The sequence below is a fragment of the Heterodontus francisci genome, chromosome 13, assembly GCF_036365525.1.
Source record: "Heterodontus francisci isolate sHetFra1 chromosome 13, sHetFra1.hap1, whole genome shotgun sequence".
NCBI lineage: Eukaryota > Metazoa > Chordata > Chondrichthyes > Heterodontiformes > Heterodontidae > Heterodontus > Heterodontus francisci.
This window is the reverse complement of record NC_090383.1, coordinates 112,342,225-112,364,240: the sequence shown is the minus strand read 5'-3', so window position 1 is coordinate 112,364,240 and position 22,016 is coordinate 112,342,225. Positions and strand designations below refer to the sequence as shown.

Below are 22,016 nucleotides of genomic sequence, written 5' to 3'. Positions count from 1 at the left end.
ACATCGAAACACTATTGTCTATTCATTCCTTCAAGCCTGATCTGCCATTTACTTAGATCATGGATGATCAGGATCTTAGATCCATTTACCTGCCAAGGTTCCAAATCCCTCAGTACCCTAACATAACAAAAATCTATCAATCTCAGTTTTGAAATCTTCAACCGACCCCAGCCTCATCAGCTTTCTGGAGGAGAGGGTCTAGACTTAATGTGAAGAAGTGCTTCCTGACATCACCACTGAACAGCCTAGCTCTAATTATAAGGTTATGCCCCTTGTTCTGGACTCTCCAACAGAGTAAAAGGTTTCTCTATCTACACGATCAAATCCTTTAATCGTTTTAACACTTCAATTAGATAACCCCTTAACCTTCTATACTCAAGGGAATACAAGCCTACTTTATGCAATCTGTCCTTAAAACCTAAACCTGGTATCATTCTGGTGAATCTGCTCCTCCCCGCCCAAATATATTCTTCCTGAGGTGCAGTGCCCAGAACTAAATTCAGTACTCTAGGTGCAGTCTAACCAGAGCTTTATACAACATGTTAGAAATGTCGTGTGGCTACCAAGCACTCGTTTGTCAGAAGTACTTGATTAATTCAGACATAATATTATAGTTATGTTAGCCTGAATGGGGGAGCACTGGAACTTGATTTCCTTTTTAATAAGTAAAGCCCCTCAGAAAAGTAATTGGTTACACTAATCATAGAATTACAGACAAAACAAGCAAATAAATATGTCGTGCTAACACAAATGATCAAAATCAAATGAGGGTTTAGCAAGAATCATCTCTTGGCCAATCCATTCACTGGAGGTCATCTTATTTTCTCTCAAAGAATATATATAAATATATTGAACGACAGCTTACTTTGTACCACACTCAGACCAAAGAAGTGACCATCCCTTATCTTCAGCACATCGCAAACTTGATTGTAGAGATCCTGACCTGTAGCTTTTACCTACAAACAAACATATGTCAGAACGAGAGAGATGTAGCATAAATCTTTTGAAAACAAGCAACCTTGTCAGTTTGCTTCCACCTCAGAATATCACTCTACTAGAAAGTACTCACAGTGACTGAAGAAACTTAAAGCAGTGTAATTGCTCAACAACTTGAAATACACAATAATTGCCACATTCAGAAGTGATGACAATTTGACATTAGTAATGCACACTGCTAATCATCACTGGTAATCCTAAACCATCTTGCAGCTTCAAAGTTTAGAAGCTACTGGAAGTCTATTTTTGGTTCAGTGGGAGGAAGAGTTACCACCCAAATCGAAGTGACCACCGGGGTCTCTGTTTTCTGTGTTGGGTGGTCAACATTAGTTAAATTTGACCAGTGTTTTTCTTGTATGAGAGCAACCTCTGTGAAATAAGTGTAATATATCATTTCTAAAAGGGCAGCAATTTGGCAAAGTGTTCTGAATAATGGGGAAGAATGGGACAGCAGGAATCTTGCTTTTTGTTTGAATTATTCTTTAGTAATTACTAACCAACAGACAGGAGCTGGCATCACAATCGGTGCTGAAGGTCCTTTATAAATAATTTGCACCCTTTAAACCTCTTCAGACTTACAGATGTCTGTCTCAACTGCAGGAATTCATTGGCAGCCTCTTCTCTTAAAGGCACAGCTCTTCAGCAGCCAGATAGCATAAAAGAAATAGAAGCAGAATGGGCCATACAGTCCCTCGAGCCCACTCCACCATTCATTAAGATCATGGCTGAACTTCTATCTCAAGGCCACTTTCCCACCCTATCCCTTTATCTCTAGATTCTCTTAATGCCCAAAAATCTGAGTCTTGAATATACACATCGACTAAACACCCACAGCCCTCTGGAACAGAGAATTCCAAAGATTCACATAGGTAGCACATTTTCAACCAAATGTCGAAAGTCCCAGAGACACTTAACAGTTCTTGAATCAGAGAGATTGTTAGTTCTACTTCAGTCAATTAAAGTCATTTTATTTAGGAGTTGGGTTGTGCAGTGGAATAGTGCCTCCGAGATCTGGATTTCAATCCAGCCTAGACTTATAGGGTAATGGGTTCCTGTGTCTGTTGGCAGCTAGGGACCCAAGTGAAGTGAGTATTCAGTTTCCAATGAGCTCCTTGTGGAAGTGGCTCCAGTGGACAAATCTGCTCCTAATCTGGCACTGTCAATCTCATAGGATAGCTGATGTGGAAAACAATACAGTAGGCATTGCTGCTCCGGGTTTGAAGCTGAGGCACATGCTATACTTGTCGTGGGGATTCTTGATGCTGGCATTGGACGTCCAAAATGAAAAGACCTCCTGTCCCCTGTAATAACAGTCCTGAACCTGAACACAAAAACAATTCTTTTCTTACACTGTGCAGTCTTGTCGACATGAAGCTATCAGTGATAAAAAATACATTGGTGGAAGTCCTACAAATATTTATAACTGGATGTGGGAAATGTTCATTGATGCTCTAGAACTGACCACACATTTTAAAAACTATTCCACAAACAGGATATAGGTGCATTCATTGCTACGTAGCACATTCATGTGTTAAATGTGCAGTGAACAATGTAACCACACCTGTAAGATGGCATACACTGCGCTACAACAGTGATTATACTTCAAAAGTGCTTCATTGATTGTAAATGAACTTAGGGATATCCATAAGGATGTAAAATCCAAGTCTTTCTTTCCATGAAAAGAGATGTTCCAAGATTACTGCAGAGCTCCTAAACATTTAGGTTGAAAATATATGAATGAGCAATATTGATTCTTTTAAACTCATAATAATGAGTTTATTATGTACCCAAGGCACCAAGATGCAAGCTTTTAAAGGAACTTTGAACATACATCTTGTACTATTGGTCTGGAGCAGGAAGAAAAACTGGATGTAAATCCATCCAAGACTGACACGAAACAGGACACTAAGTATAAATCCATAACAGTTGCAAACTTGTGAGGAGAGCCCTTCCTAGACATTAAAAAAATCCTGCAAATATTGAAAATTTGAATAGAGAGAGAATACTGGAAATACCATGGCAGATTAGTCAGCATCAGAACAGAAAGAAAAAGACCGGGTGACTTTACAGGTGGACCCCACCAGTCAGTTAATGCTGATCCATCTTTTCAGATGCTGGTGGACAAGTTCTTGTTGCAGAAAATACAGATGGTGTAGATCCATACAGACAAAAAAAAAAATCACGTTTGGAAAAGATTGGCTATGATTGCAATTAGCCGTCATTTACACATTAACTACATAAATGAAGCATTTCCATTTAATTTTTTTTTTTAAGTTCTTTTGCTTCAGCTTTCTCTTTTTAGCACAAGGCTGAGATTTTCAGAAGAACTCTCAAACTCGTATGCTCAGCATGTAGCTGTGACATTAGATTTTCCAGCGAACTCCTCCAATAGGTTAATACAAAGAGAAAGTTGCCACAATAGTTTTAGCGTCAACTGTTTTCTGAGGTTTTTGGCTACGTTACAGTCAATGTACTTCAGAAATAATTTGTGTGAAGCAGTTTGACATGCTATTTCAATATAAGCCTCTATATAAACACATGTATTTATTTATGATGACTATGGGCAAACTGTAAAAATCTCCATAAAAATCCAGAGCATTATCCTTTTAAAAAAATGCTCAGCGATCCAGATGCCAGGAAGCTGCAATAGGCCTTAGTGTGCCTGCCCTATGAGGGACAACATTTTAAGCCTGGGCTCGCACTCCTGATTGCTAGCCAGTGACTCCTGACAGAACATGCAGACATCTGATGAGGATAGGATTGGGCTCATCTGTTATGTCTTTCATTTTTGAATAGCCTGCGACCACTCACCATCTTGTTTCACCAAAGAAGAATGATTCCGAGTGGTGAAGAGGCTGCAGTCTATCGCTGTTGGACTATACCTCAACATGAATGGAGGGGAAGTAAGTTGAAGGGAAAAAGTACAAATCATTGATCATTGTTGATATTATCCATTTAGACTGCAGTCAATGAAACGTTTGACGAGACGGCTTGAGAGATTAAAATTATTGTTTAACCCAAGAATGACATACATTTTAATATAAACCTTGAGCTCCCACTGGTTAAGTGAAGATATGATGTGGTTTGCAGAAGCAATGGCCAGGGAAGTTATTACAATTTCCCCTAGGCTGCAGCAGGAGGTAGAGGAAGAAAAGAAAAACTGGCTAGAGTTCCTGCTCCTGATCCACAATCCCTGCATGATGCACACATGGGATTTATAGGTGCAGACAGGATTGATTTCGGCTCCGATTCTTGCCACCCACTGCTGACTAGCCTTCCAATACTCACCGTCAAGATTCACAGAACAGTCACTTGGGCAAAGTAGCAGAGAGCTGCCAGCACCTGTAAAACTGTACCGCAACATACGGCGCCACCAGAAGGAGAGGATAGAAGGTAAGGGGAGAAAAAGAGAGCAAAAGACTGCAGTACCCAACCACTCCAATAAAAACCAAGCATTAGTCTTCAACTAATGACAATAATCTTAAGGGTTAGTCAACTTTCAAAGTGAATATTCAGTGAAATGTAAACATAGAAGAAACAAAACTGCATTATTTTGGTTGCTGCCTCTTGCTGTAATCTTATCTATACTACTGGAAGTACAGCTGTCGGCCTTGGGTCCAGCAGTTAAGGAGCCTAACTGTATTGTACCAAATTATTTACTGTTTTCCATGGGTGGGGGAGGAGAGACAGCATCACCCAAAAGGACAAAGTTGCCTGTCCAACACAGCCTCTGTGGGATCAGAGGAGCGACACAGGAACAGGAAGAAGAAAGCTTACTTTAGCCTGCATTGATTAAGGTTGCTGTTCTTTCCATTTTATCCCTTTTTCAATCTTTAGGTGCTTCCCAACAGCATAAATTGTTCTACAATAGAAAATGTTGGCAAGTACCTTTTCCCAGGTATCTCCCATTCCTGTTCACATCACACTATAGTTTCTGCAAACTGCCGAAGGCTGGTTTTACGGAAAATGCTACTTGACATTTCAAGTAGGATTATTGTTACTGATAGATCATTTCAAAAAGTATTCATCAATACAAAACAAAGTAGTAATTTCAGATTGTTAAAGTATCAAAGCGATGTAAAATATAAAAGGTATAAAATTTAAAATTTAAATTGGAGGAGCCAAGAATGGGGAAATCTTAGGTTGAGTGTTTGCTTGACTTGTACCAGATTACATTTACTGATAAAGCTGATCCTGCCATTTAAGTAGAGTAGTTTCATTGCTGCACTAATGACTGAGCATTATAGCACGCAAGCTGAAAACTTAAGAATGTGGCCAGTCGAGAGAGGCTGGAATACCTCAGCATGTTATAACCCATTATATAATAGGTATGCCCTTTGATATTACCAAGTGGCGTAGTGATGTATCTAACTGGCATATCCACATAGTTAACCTTTTCATTTGTGTCAAGTATCAATTCTGAAGCTCATAAGGAATCACAACAGATAATAAAATCAATTGATACTCCAGTTGCAATAATTACGAAGTTCTTGTCCGAACTTTTGTAGTCACAACGAAATTTCTACTCACTCCAATGAGAACTTCAAGTTGTTCCTTGTTTGGCAGAAGTACAGAAACAATGCGTTGGCCCGGCATCATTTTATTTTGGAAAAGCTGCTTGCTCATGATGGGACTGTGGGAAGATTTCAGTTTAGTTTTTCTCTGTCCAGTCCAGTGCTGCCTTCCACAAGTTATGACGCAGTCTTCACTGAACGTACGACCACATCCAGTCTCTCCTCATCTTCCCTGCCAAATGACATGTTTAATTAATGTAAACAAAGCATGTAATGCACTAGGGCGTGGGGATGTGGGCACGTAGAAGCATACATAATGAAGGAATCTTGGTCACAGATGTGCATGTGTTACACACAAACATAAGCATCTTTGACCTCCAAAGAAAATGAAGGGGACGGAGACCAGTTTAAGAGAATTCTGGCAACTCAAGTCAAATTTCCAATGTTGGCACAAATGTTATCCACTGTAGGACTATAGACAATGGCTATTGAAGGACATTCTAAAGAATTATTCTCTCCCATAAAAACACTCAGATAACACTGTTAACAGCTTTGAAAGAAGTTTTTAAAAAAAACATCCACCCACAACGAGATATTGAGCAGGTTTCTAAATATTTAGATCTGTAAATATTTTCCATAATTGCCTGGCTTAGTGGACCCCTTCTGTTCAGTTTTACCTGTGGTGTAGTCCAGCACACATGACAAATATTAACTGTGCCACCACATGCATGCGTCATGTCTTCCAGCAGGTGGCAAGTACCAAGTCCCCAATTTATTCAAGCATGCCATTGTGTGACACACAGTAGAGGATTTTCATGTTGATGTCTTTACCTTCCTCAGTATTTTCTTCTTCTGACAGTTGTGTTTTCCTTTAAGAAATTCACTATTCCACTTAAATCTTCTCAACCTTGGTTTGCCCCATGCTGTGGGCTTTGGCCCTTCGCCTGGTTTGGTCTCAATGAACAAAGAAAAAAATCGGTGTTCTCGCCAACAAAAGCAGGAGCCCAGGCCAAGGCTGTAGTATAAAGGATTTTTCACATGGGGAAAAGTAAAATAAAAAAATCCAAATCATGTATTAAAAAAAATACAAAAAGACAAGTAAATAAAATTTGAGATTACCAAACCACTTGTAATTTACAATGTTATCAACCAGTTGACTAGATTATTGCCTTGTAATCCACTACCACCCATCCAGTAACTGTGCAATCAATTTACCATATAAACTATACATATACATCAGTTGTGTTACTACAGTCCTAATTAAACATTAGGTTGAGCAATGCCTCGATTTTAAAATTCTCATTCTCGAGTTCAAATCCCACCATAACCTGGCCCATCCTTATCTCTGTAACCTCCTACAGCTCTATAACCTTCCACTGTGTGTGTCTCACAATGGTATATTTGAATAAATTGAGGGTTTGATGGCATTTGCCACATGCTATGGGACATATTACATACATACATGCTTGTGGTAGCATAGTTGATATTTGTCACATGTTTTAGACTACACCACAGGTAAAATTGACCATAAGGGGTCCACTAAGTCAGGTGATCTTTGGAAATATTTATATCTCTATGCTCAGTATTTAATTGTGGATGCTTTGAAAACTTTTTTTCCCCCAAAGCTTTCAACATAGTTGTTATGCAAGGGTCTTTTTTAGGAGAATAATTTCCTAGGATGGCCTTCAATAGCCCTGGTCTGGCACTCCTCAAATTCTGGTCTCCTGCGCATCCCCAACTTCCATCACACAACCATTGGCAGCCATGCCTTCAGTTGCCTACGCCCTAAACTCTGGAAATTCTTTCCGAAACCTCTGCCTCACTCTCCTCCTTTAAGTTGTTCCTTAAGTTGGTCACCTGCCCTAATAACTTGACAAAGCCATGTAAAGAGATAACACTTCTGTGAAGTACTTTGAGAAGTTTAACAAAGTTAAAGGCATCATATAAATGCAAGTTGTTGCAAATCATATGCTGGTTGTTGTCTCCCAGGAAGTGTACATCGCCTCCAGAAATTCAGACTATGCATTTTCTCCCCACAAAATGCAATGACTCCCAGCAGTCTATAAATTGAGAAAAGTTTCACAAGTTTCCCAATTTACTTGATAACTCTCATAGCACGTTTTTATTTGGCGCAATTCATGTGGGCCGGCGTTTTAAAGCAGAGCTTTGTACATGTTTTAAAAGTTGTAGAGGATATTCATTTCTCAGAGAAAATCTGATCATCAACATAAATTTACAAGATGATTAATTTTCTATTGACCCTTGTATGTTAGTGTTTGAACAAGTGCTGACATCAAGGGATAATGTTGGAGAAGTTAGTATCTAATAAATCATCCCCCTCATGCTAGGCTCAAGTTATTAACACAAGAAGCTTTGCCTAACTGAGTTTAAAACATACAAATAGACCCTTGCTCTAGTCATGCTAACTCTTGCGAATTGACACCCCTAGGATGTTTAAAGCAGTAACTTGGAGGTGGGGTGGGAAGAGCTAGAAAGAATAGTTTCAACTGGTTTAAAACTTTAAAAGGCATGGTAGTGGTAAAAGTCACATTCAGATGCCAATAGACAGCTCTTTCAACAGGCCTTAAAAACAGTAACTAAAAATAAAAGGTCAGGCAATTACAAAGAAATTTAAAAGGAAAAGAAAAATCCAAGCTTTAACACACAAAGTTACTGAAAGTTAACACCCCTGCCAGTGAAACTTGTAAAGAGAATAATCCTTTTCACTAGACCATGAATTTGTTGGCCAATTCAAAACCCAGCTGAAGATTTGAAAACGGCCTGATCAACCATGCACAAAACAAAGACCAATAACAATCAAGCATGCACACAGATATACAGATAGACACATCCACACATAGATACAGATATACACACATACACAAGCCTGTTCATAAGTGCTACATGAACCAGTTTTACATTTGCAGATGCACCATCAACCCCTATTCCACTTGCGCATATGCTATTGTTCACAAAAGTCAGCATTTCAAATAATAACCCTATGACTACCCCCACCCAAAAAAACCAGACTGGTTGAAAAAAAAACAGATGGGATCTCATCCTACTTTTCAACAGGACAAATCTGGATTTAGGTTTCAGTAAGCCGCTTGCTGAGTTGTTTTGTTCAAGCAATTAAAAAATATTTTTTTTTTTTTTAAAAGGAAAAGAAAAAACAAAACAAGAATTTTTAGAAAGCAGAAAAAGCCAGCAAGTCCAAACATGGCCATCCTTTTTTCAGAGTTTAAACCCACACCTGCTCAGGTACTCACCGTAAGCAACAACATCCCACAGTAAATAAAACAGATATAATTCAAGAGGGATTGTAGCCCAGAAATAACAGTAAATGGCTGAGGGACAAAAGGAATATTAATCACTTCACAATGATAAAGGCGATCAGACAGCTCCAACAGAACCAATAGGATTAACAGCTAAAGATTAGCTACAGTCAGTATGCTCTTCCTAATTCTTTGATCACAGTTGATGCTCCCACACCTTTGGTTAGACCCACAGTAACATTAACACGCACACACATGGAAAATAAAGAAAATTTACTGGGACAACATCCATCCAGGAGAATTATAAATGATCAAATAATGCAAGAAATCCCCCTCTCTGCTCCTGTAATAAATTAAACCTTCCAGGCAGACCAAACAGCAGCACTTTTCAAGAGTGAGCATCTGTAGTGTAGATATTTAGTTCTAAATGACCAAATGAATCCATTAGCAGAAATTAAATCCATGGCTAGATTTTCCACTGAAGTTTATTATCCTTCTAGAATAGGCTCAAGGGGCAGAATGGCCTAATCCTGTTCCTATATTCCCAACATTGAATTCATCTGCTGCTCCACCTTGCTAAGTTCAGAAAGATTTCTCTCCTTTAATTTTTTTCTGCTGGAAACATTGACTCGCACTTGGGCTACAATAGGAGGTCAACATCCTTCTGCTGCCTCACCCCAAGGGCTGAATTATCGGGCCCCCCCCCACCCCCCAAGGTCAAGAGCTGAGGTGGGTCTCAAAAGTACTGGCTTTGGGGCAGCATGTGAATTTCAAGACACCGTTCCCAGCAATAATGACCAAGGCTGGAGGGCAAGACAGTAATCTTGCTCTCCAATTAAGTCTGTTTAAAAGCTCATTAAGAGCTCGTCAAGGTTTGAAGTTTAAATTTTTAAACAGGCACACAGGTTACCCATGCCTTAGAAACAGATCAGCTGAAGGGAGGCGGATAAGGAGTAGGAAGCTGGTCATGGCTGCCCCAGGCATCATTGGGGGAGGAGCAGGTGTGAGGAAGAGGAGGAGTAAGAGAAGGGGGATGACGCTGAACAAAGAGGTGCTCCTGCTGCATGACAAGGTGGTCTCCCCCAGTCACCCACTGAGAAGAGGACCTCCCTCCTCTCCCTCACGGCCTCCAGCATTAGATCCAGGTCTGCCAGGCCCCCTGATCCCAGTGACATCTCGCTTTCCTATGGTGCAGTGGAAGGCTTTGGTATAAACTGCAGATCTCTCCCTCAGGACAACCAGCAGCCTCAGTGATGGTTGTCGTGGGAGTCTAAATGAGTCCAACACCAGACTCTGTTCCCGCCCCCACTGGTTAAGTGGGCAGGAAACCAGTATTTATACCATATAAGGGTTTCCCTATGTGAAATTCTTAACTTTAATCAGTTTCCCACCAGAGGCAGGTTTGTGACCTAAAAACAAACCAGGTTCCTGTTTCCCACCTCAATGGTGAAAATTCAGCCCCAAGTGTGTACATTTCATGTGCAAACACTGGCATTTGATCATTGGAGAACTATTCAACTGTGGGAGGGGCATCACCGCTGATTCCTAGCCTACCCTGATTGGCCAGTTTCCATTGGGGATCACTGGTTAGAGATCAGGAGCACAAACTGTACAGAATTTTTCTGCTCCCTAGCCCAGGAGCACAGAGGTCAATTGTAGAACCCCTACCGCCAAGTTTTGAGCAGACTAACCTTAAGTCTTTCACCAAGAATTTCAGGAATGCCCATTCTATTCACTGGGTATCTCAAATCTCAAGTTTTTTAGAATTAGAATTAGAATATTACAGCGCAGTACAGGCCCTTCGGCCCTCGATGTTGCGCCGATCATCTGACCTACACTATTCCATTTACATCCATATGTCTATCCAATGAAAGTGCAGTTATTAAAGACTCGATGTGTGATAAACAGTGGCGCCTGACTCAATAAACTCATTATTTGTCTTTATCACAAACCAAACAAATTAGTCGACTGATGCTCGGGACACTACGAAGATCTGTAACTCATGAGTTACAGAACATTAACCTACGTATCAACGACCCACTGATTCAAGCTGCACGAATTCATTGTAATCATACACATTAGGTGTCTGATAGACCTTTGAGCTTTTCATCCATTTTAATACTGATTATTTGTCTGCAAAATCTCCACCCCACCCCCACTTCACCCAAACTACTGGCAACTAGATTAGAAAGCAGTTGCATTTGTAGCAGAGATATTTTTATCATCAGCAAATGACAGATAGGAGAATTGTGTTTTTTAATGTTTGAGGGAGAAAGGAATAGAAGGTTTTGCTGATTGGGTTAGATGAAGTAGATTAGGAGGAGGCTTATGTGGAGCAGAAACTGTTGGGCCGAATGGCCTGTTTCCATGTCTTAGTTCTACACAATTCTATGTAAGTAAATAAGTTTTCAAACTGGAATCCCTTGGTTCTACAAAATTCAGAAGATCATCAGATTTCCCTGAATGCTCCAGCTGATACAGAAGGTGCCATTGCCCAAGGGTCCACTCTTAATTATTGCTCAAGCCTAAACAATGGGTGGTGTTGGCAAGCTATTCGACTGTAATCTAACCAGCATTCATATGCATCTTCACCGGGGGCCACTGGATCGTGATCAGGAGTTGGCACTGGATTGGCAGGGTGCAAACTTCTTGAGCAAAATTCTGAGACAAAAAGGTCAGTCTTTCAGGCATGCATCACTTACACTCCTTAGAAATGTCTATATGCGGTTATTAGATCAGCTAAAAGGAAATCCTTCAAGGATGAAAAGCCGACACACAATTATTACAGTTAAACTTCGTGATCTGTAGATTCAAATAGAACAAAGTCTTTCCGAAGGAGTACAAATGACCTCAAATGCATTATCACATACAATGCAGACAAGCATAACATATTGTACAGAACAAAGAGCACATATGTCATTAAAAGGATGTACACAATGTACCAGGATGGACACTACAGGCAGAACACTATACTGGAGCACATTTCATTCCTCTTTGAGCAGTGTTAGCAGACTTCAGTGCCAAAGAAATTCAGTCAATCAGGCATACACATGGACAAAAGGATAATGACATCCTGTTACTATATGTACAGTTCCCTTTACCTCCAATACATGTGACCGACTTCAAAAGGAAAACCCTGACATCAGTCCAGGTAATCACTTATACTGCAGTCAGATCACTCAGATGCTGAAATATTTCAGTACTTATACTTCGATATTTGGAAACTTCCTTTTCCATGTATCGTTGGTAGGAAAGTAGGTTGGGGGGTGATGGGAGAAAGGAAGAAAAACAGATAGAAAATGACAAGTTTTAAAAGCAAAATCTACCAGTTAAAGAATGGTTTAGAAAAGAAAAAGGAGGCAGCAATTTTCCTTTTTTTCTATTTTCAGGATGTGGGCAACACTGGTAAGGCTGGTATTTACTGTTCATCCTGGTTACCCTGGGAAGGTGATGGTCGACCTTCTTTTTGAACTGTTGCAGTCCACGAGACAATGGTGTTCCCACATTGCTGTTAGGTAGGGAATTCCAGGACATCAACATACGTCTGACTTCAGCTATCAATACAACAGAACTGCTTTCATTTCCATTGTTGAAGCCTTAGAACGTAACATTGCCAAATTATATTGCATTTTTTAAACGGATACAGACCAGAAAGAACTCAGGATAAGGAGGAAAATGTCAAAGAAATGGAAAGAGAGAGAGGGAGAACAGGAAGAGTTGTAAAGCTGATACCAGAATGGGATCCTTCTATACTGTAATTTCCTTTTTTTTTATTTTCTTGGGATGTCAACACTGACATGGCAGTATTTATTGTCCATTCCCAGTTGCCATGAGGGCATTAAGAATCAGCCACGAAATTTGGGACTTGCATCACGTATGGCCAGACCAGTTTACTTTCATGAAGGATATCAGTGAAGCATTTTGGTTTTTGCAACCATCTGGCAGCTTTCATGTTTATTTTCTGATGCTACGTATTACCAGATTTATTAAGCACGAGCTCAATGTCTCTGGGTGGCTAGCCCAGTGCCACATCTACTAAGCTACCACACTCAATTTATTAGGTGCTGCATCCCTTGTGTTCCAAGTCCTAAGCCGGGTTTGCCTTTAACCAGGGAAAAGGGCCATTAAAATTGATTTACGCACCCTTAAATTAGAGGGGTGGGGTGGGGGTGGGGTAAATTAACAATAGTTCCCACTCCTTACAGTTATCCAGTGAGGTGCGGGTCTCTGGAGGTCAGCAAGGTCACGATTGGGCTCAACTGTGATGTCACCCAACCCCAAGTAAGTTGCCAACATTCACTGTCCGAGCTCATCACTTGGGAAAGAAGAAAACGAAGGGAAAAAAAATTTAACTCTTACAGCATAAATGAAGTCACTATTATCCGCATCACACTCAGACTGATGCATAAATGCAGCTGAAAATAGTGAAAAACATGAACAATTCTAGCATTAACTTTCTGCTAGAAGTAGCATTCTACTAGCTTAATAAATGCAGCACAGGATGTTGTGTTAAGCCAGAGAGACCAAGAAATGTCTTAAAATTTAGTCCCTGTTCTATGCTGTTAGCTGGTAGCCCATAATGGAGTGGGGAGCAGGAAAAGTTGGGGTGCCATTAGCCTCAGTGCCCCTGGGCATAGATGGAGGGAAAGAAAATCAGCCAGGGTTCCCACTCTCAAAAGGCCATCAATGACCTCTCCTGAAAAATACACAATGGTTGCCAACAGGTCTAAACTTGGCTGCAATGCCCTACACAGTCAAATAGCCTGCTGAGACTTTTATAAACCTTCACAGGAAGAGCAGCCACTTGGGCAAAGTACTGAAGGCGACTATTACTGTATCCCAATAGAAGTTTTCACTCCTAATGGCAAAACATCATCCCTTGTGTTGCATACAGTACAAGATATTCCTTTTAGACACAACTCGAGCTTGGAAAGACAAAATCTACAATTGTACAGGGTAGCTTTTATCACTCAGGTGGATACAGTACAACAATTTTACTGGCTTGCTTTTATACCTTATGGAAATCCTAGTGAAGGAATACACTTCTGCTATTTTCTAACACGTCCAAATCAGTGTCATAAATATGATTTTAGTAAAGCCACGGATGGCATAGGAAATGGCTCTATGGCCAAGGTGGGCCCACTGTAGCTCAGCATGGATCCATGTTTTCAGGGGGCAGAGGACTGGCCAAGAGAAATGGAAAAAGGAAAATAAAAAAGTTCACCAGCCCGTGCAGTGAAACATGTTTCGGCCCATTTGTGTAACTGTAATAATGGCGGGCACAAACAGTTATTGGCACAGTAGTTCTTTAAATAAAGGTTTTCCAAAATATAATATGAAGTGACTATAAAGTGTAAAAGTACATTAATCATTTTATAACCAAGAATCTACAACCTACGATAAGTACTTTTGTTTTTGAAGTGTAGCTACTTTTGAACGTAGGGAAACACGGCAGCTAATTTGCATACAGAGTCCCACAAACAGCAATGAGCTGTTTTTAGTGATGGTGGCCAAGGGATAAATATTGCCCAGGACACCTGGGAGAACTCCCCTGCTCTTCAAAATAGAGTCTTTTATATCCCAAGGGGGCAGACGGGGCCTTGATTTAACATCTTGTTTGAAAAACAAATGACTGAGCTTTTTAAGCCTTTTTCCCCATTCTGGGTTTTATGTTCTTTCCTGGTGCAGATGAAGGACAGTCATACATAGATTTATGAAGATAGACTTAAAACAAAAATCTGCACCATCAAAAGTTTTCACTTAAAGTTAAAGTTCACAGAACAACAAACACAAACATAATTCTGAAGCAGGAAACTTTCAGTTTAGCAAATCAGATTGAAAACCCCTTTCAGCAAGTAATTTAACTGATAGGGGACAGGTTATCCCAACATGCATAGTTCTAAAAAGAAAGTCAAGCCATTTATTAAAGCCGAATAACAAAACAGAAAAGCATTTTACATTCCTATTATAACAATTTAACCTTCTTGATGAATACAAGGCACCCAACAAGTTTAGTAAAACTGTAAGGAGTTTCAGGTTACTAAATTAGCCATAAGGAAGTCATTTGGCTCATCTTAATTCATCCACCAGAACAACCCTACACATCCCTCAGTGCATCATCCAATTGTTTCTTAAATCCCACCACTGTGCTTGGAAATTAATTCCAAAATATTGATCACTTGAAAAATACACATGTGAAAGGGTGGCAGCAGCAGGGCTACCCATCCACGAGGCAGGTAGCCAGTTCAGCTCATTAAGGGCCGAATGAGGCCAACTGGGATTTTCCACTTTGAAGCACCTCTCCCTTGCCCTCTTTTGCAGCCTGCTGCTCCCTTCAAACTGGAAGGCCTGTATTTGCCCCTCCAGCTTCAAGAACCCACCCATCATCTTCAATTGGATGATGAGCCTGTCTCCAGGCCAATTAAGGGGGCACCCCCATGAAAATCAAAATGCCTGTTTCTCACCTATTTATCTTAACTCAACCTGTAATTTCTGGGCTATCTCTTTTGATTCCACTACCCCTCCAGTTTTGGTTAAAAAATGCCCAATTTGCCGTGAGTTTCTGAATTCAAGTCATTGATATAAATTGGTAACAGTAACGGTTCCAAAACCAAGCATCCCACCAGGTATTCTCCCCACGCCGTTTGCAACATACCTCTCACACTCTTTGAATTTGAAAATAGGAAGTATTGACTGCCATATTTAAATAGAGCTGCTCAAATATTCTGAACTCTGTCCATAAGGTAAAGTCACAGCATGTTACCTTGCCCTTTACCTTCCAATCGATTGATTTCACAACAAAGCTAGCAGTCTGTTTTAAGTGGTTTCTACTTATCTGGAAAGCAGGACTATTACCGTAGAAATTGTTTGAAGTGATATATTTTTGCATACCAGTCATTAGCATATATCCTCTCCTACATGTGGAAAAGAGGTTAGCAGAGGGATACAGGCAACGGAGGGATATTTGCTCACAATATGCAGTAATCAAATTTAAAGTGACCAGCCATTACAAATCTGTAATTGAAAGTCTTGTATATAGTCAGCATGTCCTGTGGGCATCACACTTGCTCCCCGCAACACTTTCCCTGTCACACTTTGTTGATCATCCCTATGAATATAGAAAACAGCTCACTCTGAGCAACACCACAGGAGATCTGCGTTAAATATTACAATTATATAGATGTGATTTTACATAAAAATACAACATGAAAATGGTTATTCAGCCTGACTAATCCATGTTGGTGTTTATCCTTCACAGGAGTAGCCCAAATCCTATCTGCTCACTCAGTTCCCATATCCTTTAACTCCCCTTTTCTTAAACCATCAGATTATTAAATGTTGATATAATCTCTGCTTCAGTCATTGCCTCTAGAAATGCTTTCCACTCCCTTGTTATCCTTTTAGCCTCCTTGCTTTCAACCACCTACCTAACTTGTTCTTAAATGTTGACAAGATCTCTGCTTCAGTCACTAATTCCAGCAGTGCATTCCACACCTTCACAAAGTCTCCTGCGTTCTCTCCTAAATCCCTTACATTCAATCTTCAATCTTTGTCCCTCACCTTGGACCACCCCTGACCATTGTAAATAGTCTGTTTATGTCTACCGTGTCCCATCCCTTTATAATTTTAAACAGTGTGAAATTACTCTGTAATCTCCTCTATGTTAATGTAAATAGCCCCAATTTTTCAAGTTTTTCCTTTGTATCTGCCTTTCTCCGGATCAGGCGCAGTCCTAGATATTCTGCACTGTACTCTGGAATTTTTGAATTGTGACAGAATCTATATCCATCACAGTGCTCCAGCAGATCCTGTTCTCTCCACTACATAAATTAGAATTAGACTGAAGTTTAAACGGGGCAGAAATCTAATCTGGATCGCTCATCTTGCACAAGTGACATTTCTTTCAATTTCAGCGCAAGCACAATTTTGTTCAGCTACAAAGCAAGCTAAACAATGTGACACCGGATAATATAGCTGAATTACTATGGATTTAGTTTGATTGTTTTCTGAACAATTTGGTGGATGGGACTTTTAGATTTGTAAATTGACAAGAAAACTATGCTAGTAACACATTTTTGAGAATTGTACACAAAGGTTATTTGGCCATTGATGCACAGAGTACCTTTTACTCATGTATAAAGTCAACTGAAGCTTCAATAAATGCTCAATAAATGTTGCATATTTACTGGATACACCAGTAAGGATTGAATTTGTTACAGCTCAACCAGCTTTCTTTAAGAAAGCAACACAAACCCTGCCATCTAGTTTTCAGTATTTTGTTTCATTCACCTGCTGATAGGGATTGCCATCTTTGCAACACATCTCAGGCTGCCTGATGAGAAGCAGCCCCATTTCCCACAGACCTGAACAGCACCCCGCACCCACCCCCCACAACCTGAATACCCCCCTCCCCCACCCTAGTGCATTCAAGACCTTTAGAAGCCAAAACGTCACATTTCTATTGCCAGCCTCAAAGCAGCAGCAAAACAGGTGGCCCTGATCAAGAGGCCCACTATTGTGTGATGGCTTCTTTTAATCAGAAGTTAAATGACTCAGCTGGAGAAAGAGTGAGCTGCTGACCCACACAGGTCAAGAAAGGATAGGGACAATTCCCAGGATGTGTGTCATGTTAGCTGATATCAGCAAAGGCAGTAGCAGGGACATTATAATTGCCCTCAGTGCCCCTGGATAAGGAAGATGACAGGGGCAGGGCGGGGAGATGAACTGCAAAGGTCTCCACTCTGACCCTTTACTGGAAATGTGTATATCTGGCTGTCAGATGAGGGGAGGAAAAGGTTTAGCTGTAACGCAGCCTCCAGATACCCCTAGTTAAATCTCTTGGTGTTACCGAATTGCTTCCACCATCACTAATTACCATTGACTACCATTCTTCAGGCTCAAATGAAGAATGGTCACTTAGGCAAGGTGCCAGAGGACAGCTGAAATTCCAGTGTCGGACAGCGTTTTCAGAAGAATCTTGGAACGGGGTGGGTTAGTTCCTCCCTCTCTATCATGAGACCTAGGAATAATGGATACCTGGCAGTGAATTACAAGGCTATAAATCAAGGAGCTCAGATGGTATCAAAGCAAATTAAAGCTAAAAAATTAGGTTACAGCCTGGCAACTCTCCATCTGGTACTATATATGTCACACATTTAAAAACAGCACCATTGAAATGCACAAATGGTCTGACAAAGAGAACACTGGCCTAATAAGTCTCAAAAATTGCGTGAGAATTCCAGAAACAATATACAGTGTGAAAGGTTAAATTGGTAAAATGTTAGCTAAAAGCTAAAAAGCATTTCAGTAAACTGTCGTGTAAAATACTTATACTGTGTCTCTTTGAACTCTTAGTAAAAACACCCAGCAAGAGATTTTGCCCTTCCCAACTTGGTTTGAGTTTTACAACACCTGGGGATGAAATCTTCGATGTTTAGAGATCCTTCACTGTTAATAAAAAGACTTGAAAGATTTTATTTATATAATGCTTTTCATAACCTCAGAACATTCCAAAGCACTTTACAGCCATTGAGTACTTTAGAAATGTAGCCACTGTTGTAGAAAACACAGCAGCCAATTTGTGCACAGCAAGGTTCCACAATCAGAAAATGACAACCAGATAATTTTTTTTTTTTAAGTGTTGTTGATTGAGGGATAAATATTGACCAGGACACCAGGGAGACCTCCCCTGCTCTTCTTCGAAATAATGCCACGAGATCTTTAACATCCACCTAAGAGGGCCGATGGAGCCTCAGTTTAACGTCGCATCCAAAAGTCAGCACAGCCAACACTGCAGTACTCCCACAGTACTGCACTGGAGTGTCAGCCTGGATTTTTGTGCTCAGGTCTCTGGAGTGAGACTTTAAGCCACAATCTTTTGATTCAGAGGCGAGAGTGCAGCAGGAACTTTTACATCCACCCAAGAGGGGCAGACGGGGCCTCAATTTAACATCTCATCTGAAAGATGGCACCTCAGACAGTGCAGCACTTCTTTAGTACTATACTGGGGAGTGTCAGCCTGGATTATGGGCACAGGTCTCTGGTGTGAGAGCGATACCTACTAAGCCACAATTGGCACATAGTGGGAGCGATTCAAGAGCACCACACTTCTAAAGCATATTGGCTTAAAGATTTTCCTATTGCATATTGATACCAGTACACGAAGTAAACCTGGTGACATCGATGATATATGTATTTTCCTGGTGACTCTCTGCCCCCAGACCAGAGCTGACAAGGGATGGCTTTACCCAGCTATGCACGTCAGCTGCAATATTGTAATGGTATCCCGAGTATGTAAGGCCACTAACCTGCTCATCTAACCTGCTCGCAGGAGGACAGCTGTTTGCTCTACTTAAACCTATCACACAAGGGATTCACCAGTGGACCTATTTCCCCCACCCCTCCATCACTCATTTCTTTCACACTGCTGCCTAATGATTTGTAGGAATATGATGAGAGTCTAAAGCTCATTCAAAACATCAATTTAAAAAAGTAAACCAATAAGCAGCAAAATTCTTAGCAAGAGAAATGCAGCTTTAGACAAGGCACAACCACATTGGTGAATATTTCAAGATATCGCAGATGAGAAAGGTGGTGGAACAAGTGCTTCAATGTACATCGCTTTTCCATGGTGAAAGAAAAGATTGCGCAATGTTCCCAACAGTGGGTAAATGGGGTTCCTGCAGCACAAACACAAAAGGCTTCCTTTCATGTTACACGTCAAAAAGAGGTTCTGAGCAGTCCTGTTTCTCCGGAGCAAAAGGCATAAGCAGGTTTATGGACAACCTTGCATAGCAACATCACTGCTGAAATGTGGCAGCATTGCGACATTTTGTACAAGAGGTGAAGGTCGAGACATTCCCTGTATGCTTGCCTCCATGGCACTTCAGCTGATGACACAGTGGTTAAACAAACATCATAGAGTGTTTCACTTTAAATATTTCAAGCTTGCTTTTGTCAATTTTTAAAAATATATCCTACAAAAAGTTCCAAGTGTAGAGGCAAGCTGTATTGTAACACACACACCTCTGCAGGACAATCCACGCGGGTCAGAATTTTGAACTGTGCAGACATGACTGACACAGACAGGGCACAGTGAGATTTGGCCACCATAAAAAAAAAGAGTGTGGTTGTAGAGAAATGGATGAACAGCTGCTAGCTATGACATCTGCACCCAAGGTCTTTTTTTAATGATCCTTGAAGATTGGAGATCTAAGGTCTGGAACAGGAGACCGGAAACCCTTCAGATGATTTAATGCAGTTAGTAATTTGGGGGAAGGAGATGTAGGTAGAAGAGAGAGGGGAAGGTGTCTCCTTATTTTCTTCAGTAATTTAAAATTTTTAGCTCAAGCAGACTGCATTTTGTGCTATTTCCATTGGGGTTTCCACACACAGGTAGATACTGCAATGGACCACTCATCCCATAAAAACCAACACCTTCAGAAGAAAAATAGTGGGAAAAAATCCTTCTCCCAAATTAAAATAACTGAAATGATCAGAGAAAACTGCCGGAAATTTTAAATTGGGGGTAATTCCCAACTGATGTTATCAGTGGCTCTGTTTGATATACAGGGTTGAGTGTGACACACAACCAATGTCAAGTATTGCTCAGAAACATTTCTGATTGAGCTGGGAATTATGTAGGTGGATTGAATGCTTCAAACTTATTCCAAAATAGGACAAAGGCATGGACAAACATATGTAGTACTACATCAAAATACCCAATGAATAATGACTGGGATGAGGGCTCCCATCTAGGGGAGGAAATCCGGACATTGCCTGCCTTACCCTCCAGATAGTCAATCTCTTTGGGCTCTTAGCGGGACCGCAAAGCTGCAATGGCATCAACTGCTACACTGACTGACTGCACTTTCTGGATGGATTAAAAAGAGACCAAAAAAAAACATAAAATCTACAAAGATAACCTTATCATACACGTTCTGCAATACTAAAGAGATAAATACAAACATTGTTTGCATTCTACTCAGTTTCAATAAATATAAAATATTTCAGTTTTAGAATTCCCCGTGACCTTGCCCCCTCCCTAACTCTGTTACTTCCTCCAGCCCTACAACCCTCCAAGTGTGTTTATCCAATTCTGGCCTGTTGCACATTCCCCATTTTCATTGCTCCAATTGTTGACCGTGTCTCCAACTACCTACACCAGGGGTCAGCACATTTGTTTAACCTGATGAGCCTTTTTAAGAAATTTGCCGAAAATACAAACTGTTCGGAGCCACAAGACAAAAAAAAAATTAAAATTAACAAAACAACTATTTTCTACTCTGAATAAAACATCTAACAAATTTACTTATAAAAAATGAATCTTTTTTGTCTATTATCATACATTTTGTAACAATTTTTTTTATATTTTAAATTTGTCAGTAATACTATAGGCCGTCATCCTCTTAAAAACCACTTATTCTTGCTACTAGGGACTTAACTTTCTCGAATTTTCCGATACTATCAGGTCCCCTTGCCTCTCTTGGTGGTCCTTCTATATATCCAGCAGATTGTATATTAAAAAAAGTTACATCCAAGCATTTTGCTCATTTTATACCCAAGTTTTGGAAGGTTGGTCTCCAATAGTGGCAGGAAGACCCTGGTCTACATTTCTATTTTTTATTTCAGATTGCTGTATTGGCATTTTTTGTCTTTTTTACAATTTTGAGATTTAATTTATACTTTTTTCATTTCATAGGTTATTTTGTTTATATTTCAAAATGTTACAGATTTTGCATTTAAAAGAAATTCTAGCAACATAGTGAGTGTGGCTCCTTTGATTAACTGATCTCTCTCTCACTCCTGGGCAATTGCCTCCCATCACGTCATCTTCTACAGCACAGAAAGACACCACACACATGCCACGCCGACATGAAGCACTGTTGCCTTAGCAACAGACCGGGCCTGGTATCGGCTGAGGATGATGGCAGCGGCCTGGATTCAGCAGGCACTGTGTTGGACCCTGGGGGCGCTGCTGTGGGCAGGGGCGAAGCCTACACAGGGAAAGCTAGCAAGTGGGCACCCAGGTGCGGCCTGGGCCTCAGGCCTCTAACTGGCTCCTCCAACTCCACAATGCCATTTTTCATTAAGAAAATCATTTGAAACAGTGAAGTTTATCTTAATCATTTATCTTTGATTCCAGGAAAATTGGGTTACCTTCTAGTTCTTTGAGTTGACATTCCCTCGACTTTTTAAATGTCATGAAAATGAGAACCGGCCGATAAAGGTT

At 40.4% G+C, this 22,016-nt stretch overlaps 1 protein-coding gene across 4 annotated transcripts in view; it reads right to left on the bottom strand.

The window, feature by feature from the left end:
* zgc:172136 (uncharacterized protein LOC566376 homolog) overlaps positions 1-22,016 on the bottom strand; it is a 58,481-nt gene that overhangs the window by 26,464 nt on the left and 10,001 nt on the right. For all 4 annotated transcript variants that reach the window (XM_068045446.1, XM_068045443.1, XM_068045444.1 and 1 more), the window contains 2 exons: positions 5,527-5,742; positions 866-956 (listed from right to left, as the gene is read on the bottom strand). In XM_068045446.1, coding sequence (XP_067901547.1) covers positions 866-956; positions 5,527-5,622 — 187 coding nt within the window. In that variant the 5' untranslated portion in view covers positions 5,623-5,742. The remainder of the gene's footprint in view (positions 1-865; positions 957-5,526; positions 5,743-22,016) is intronic.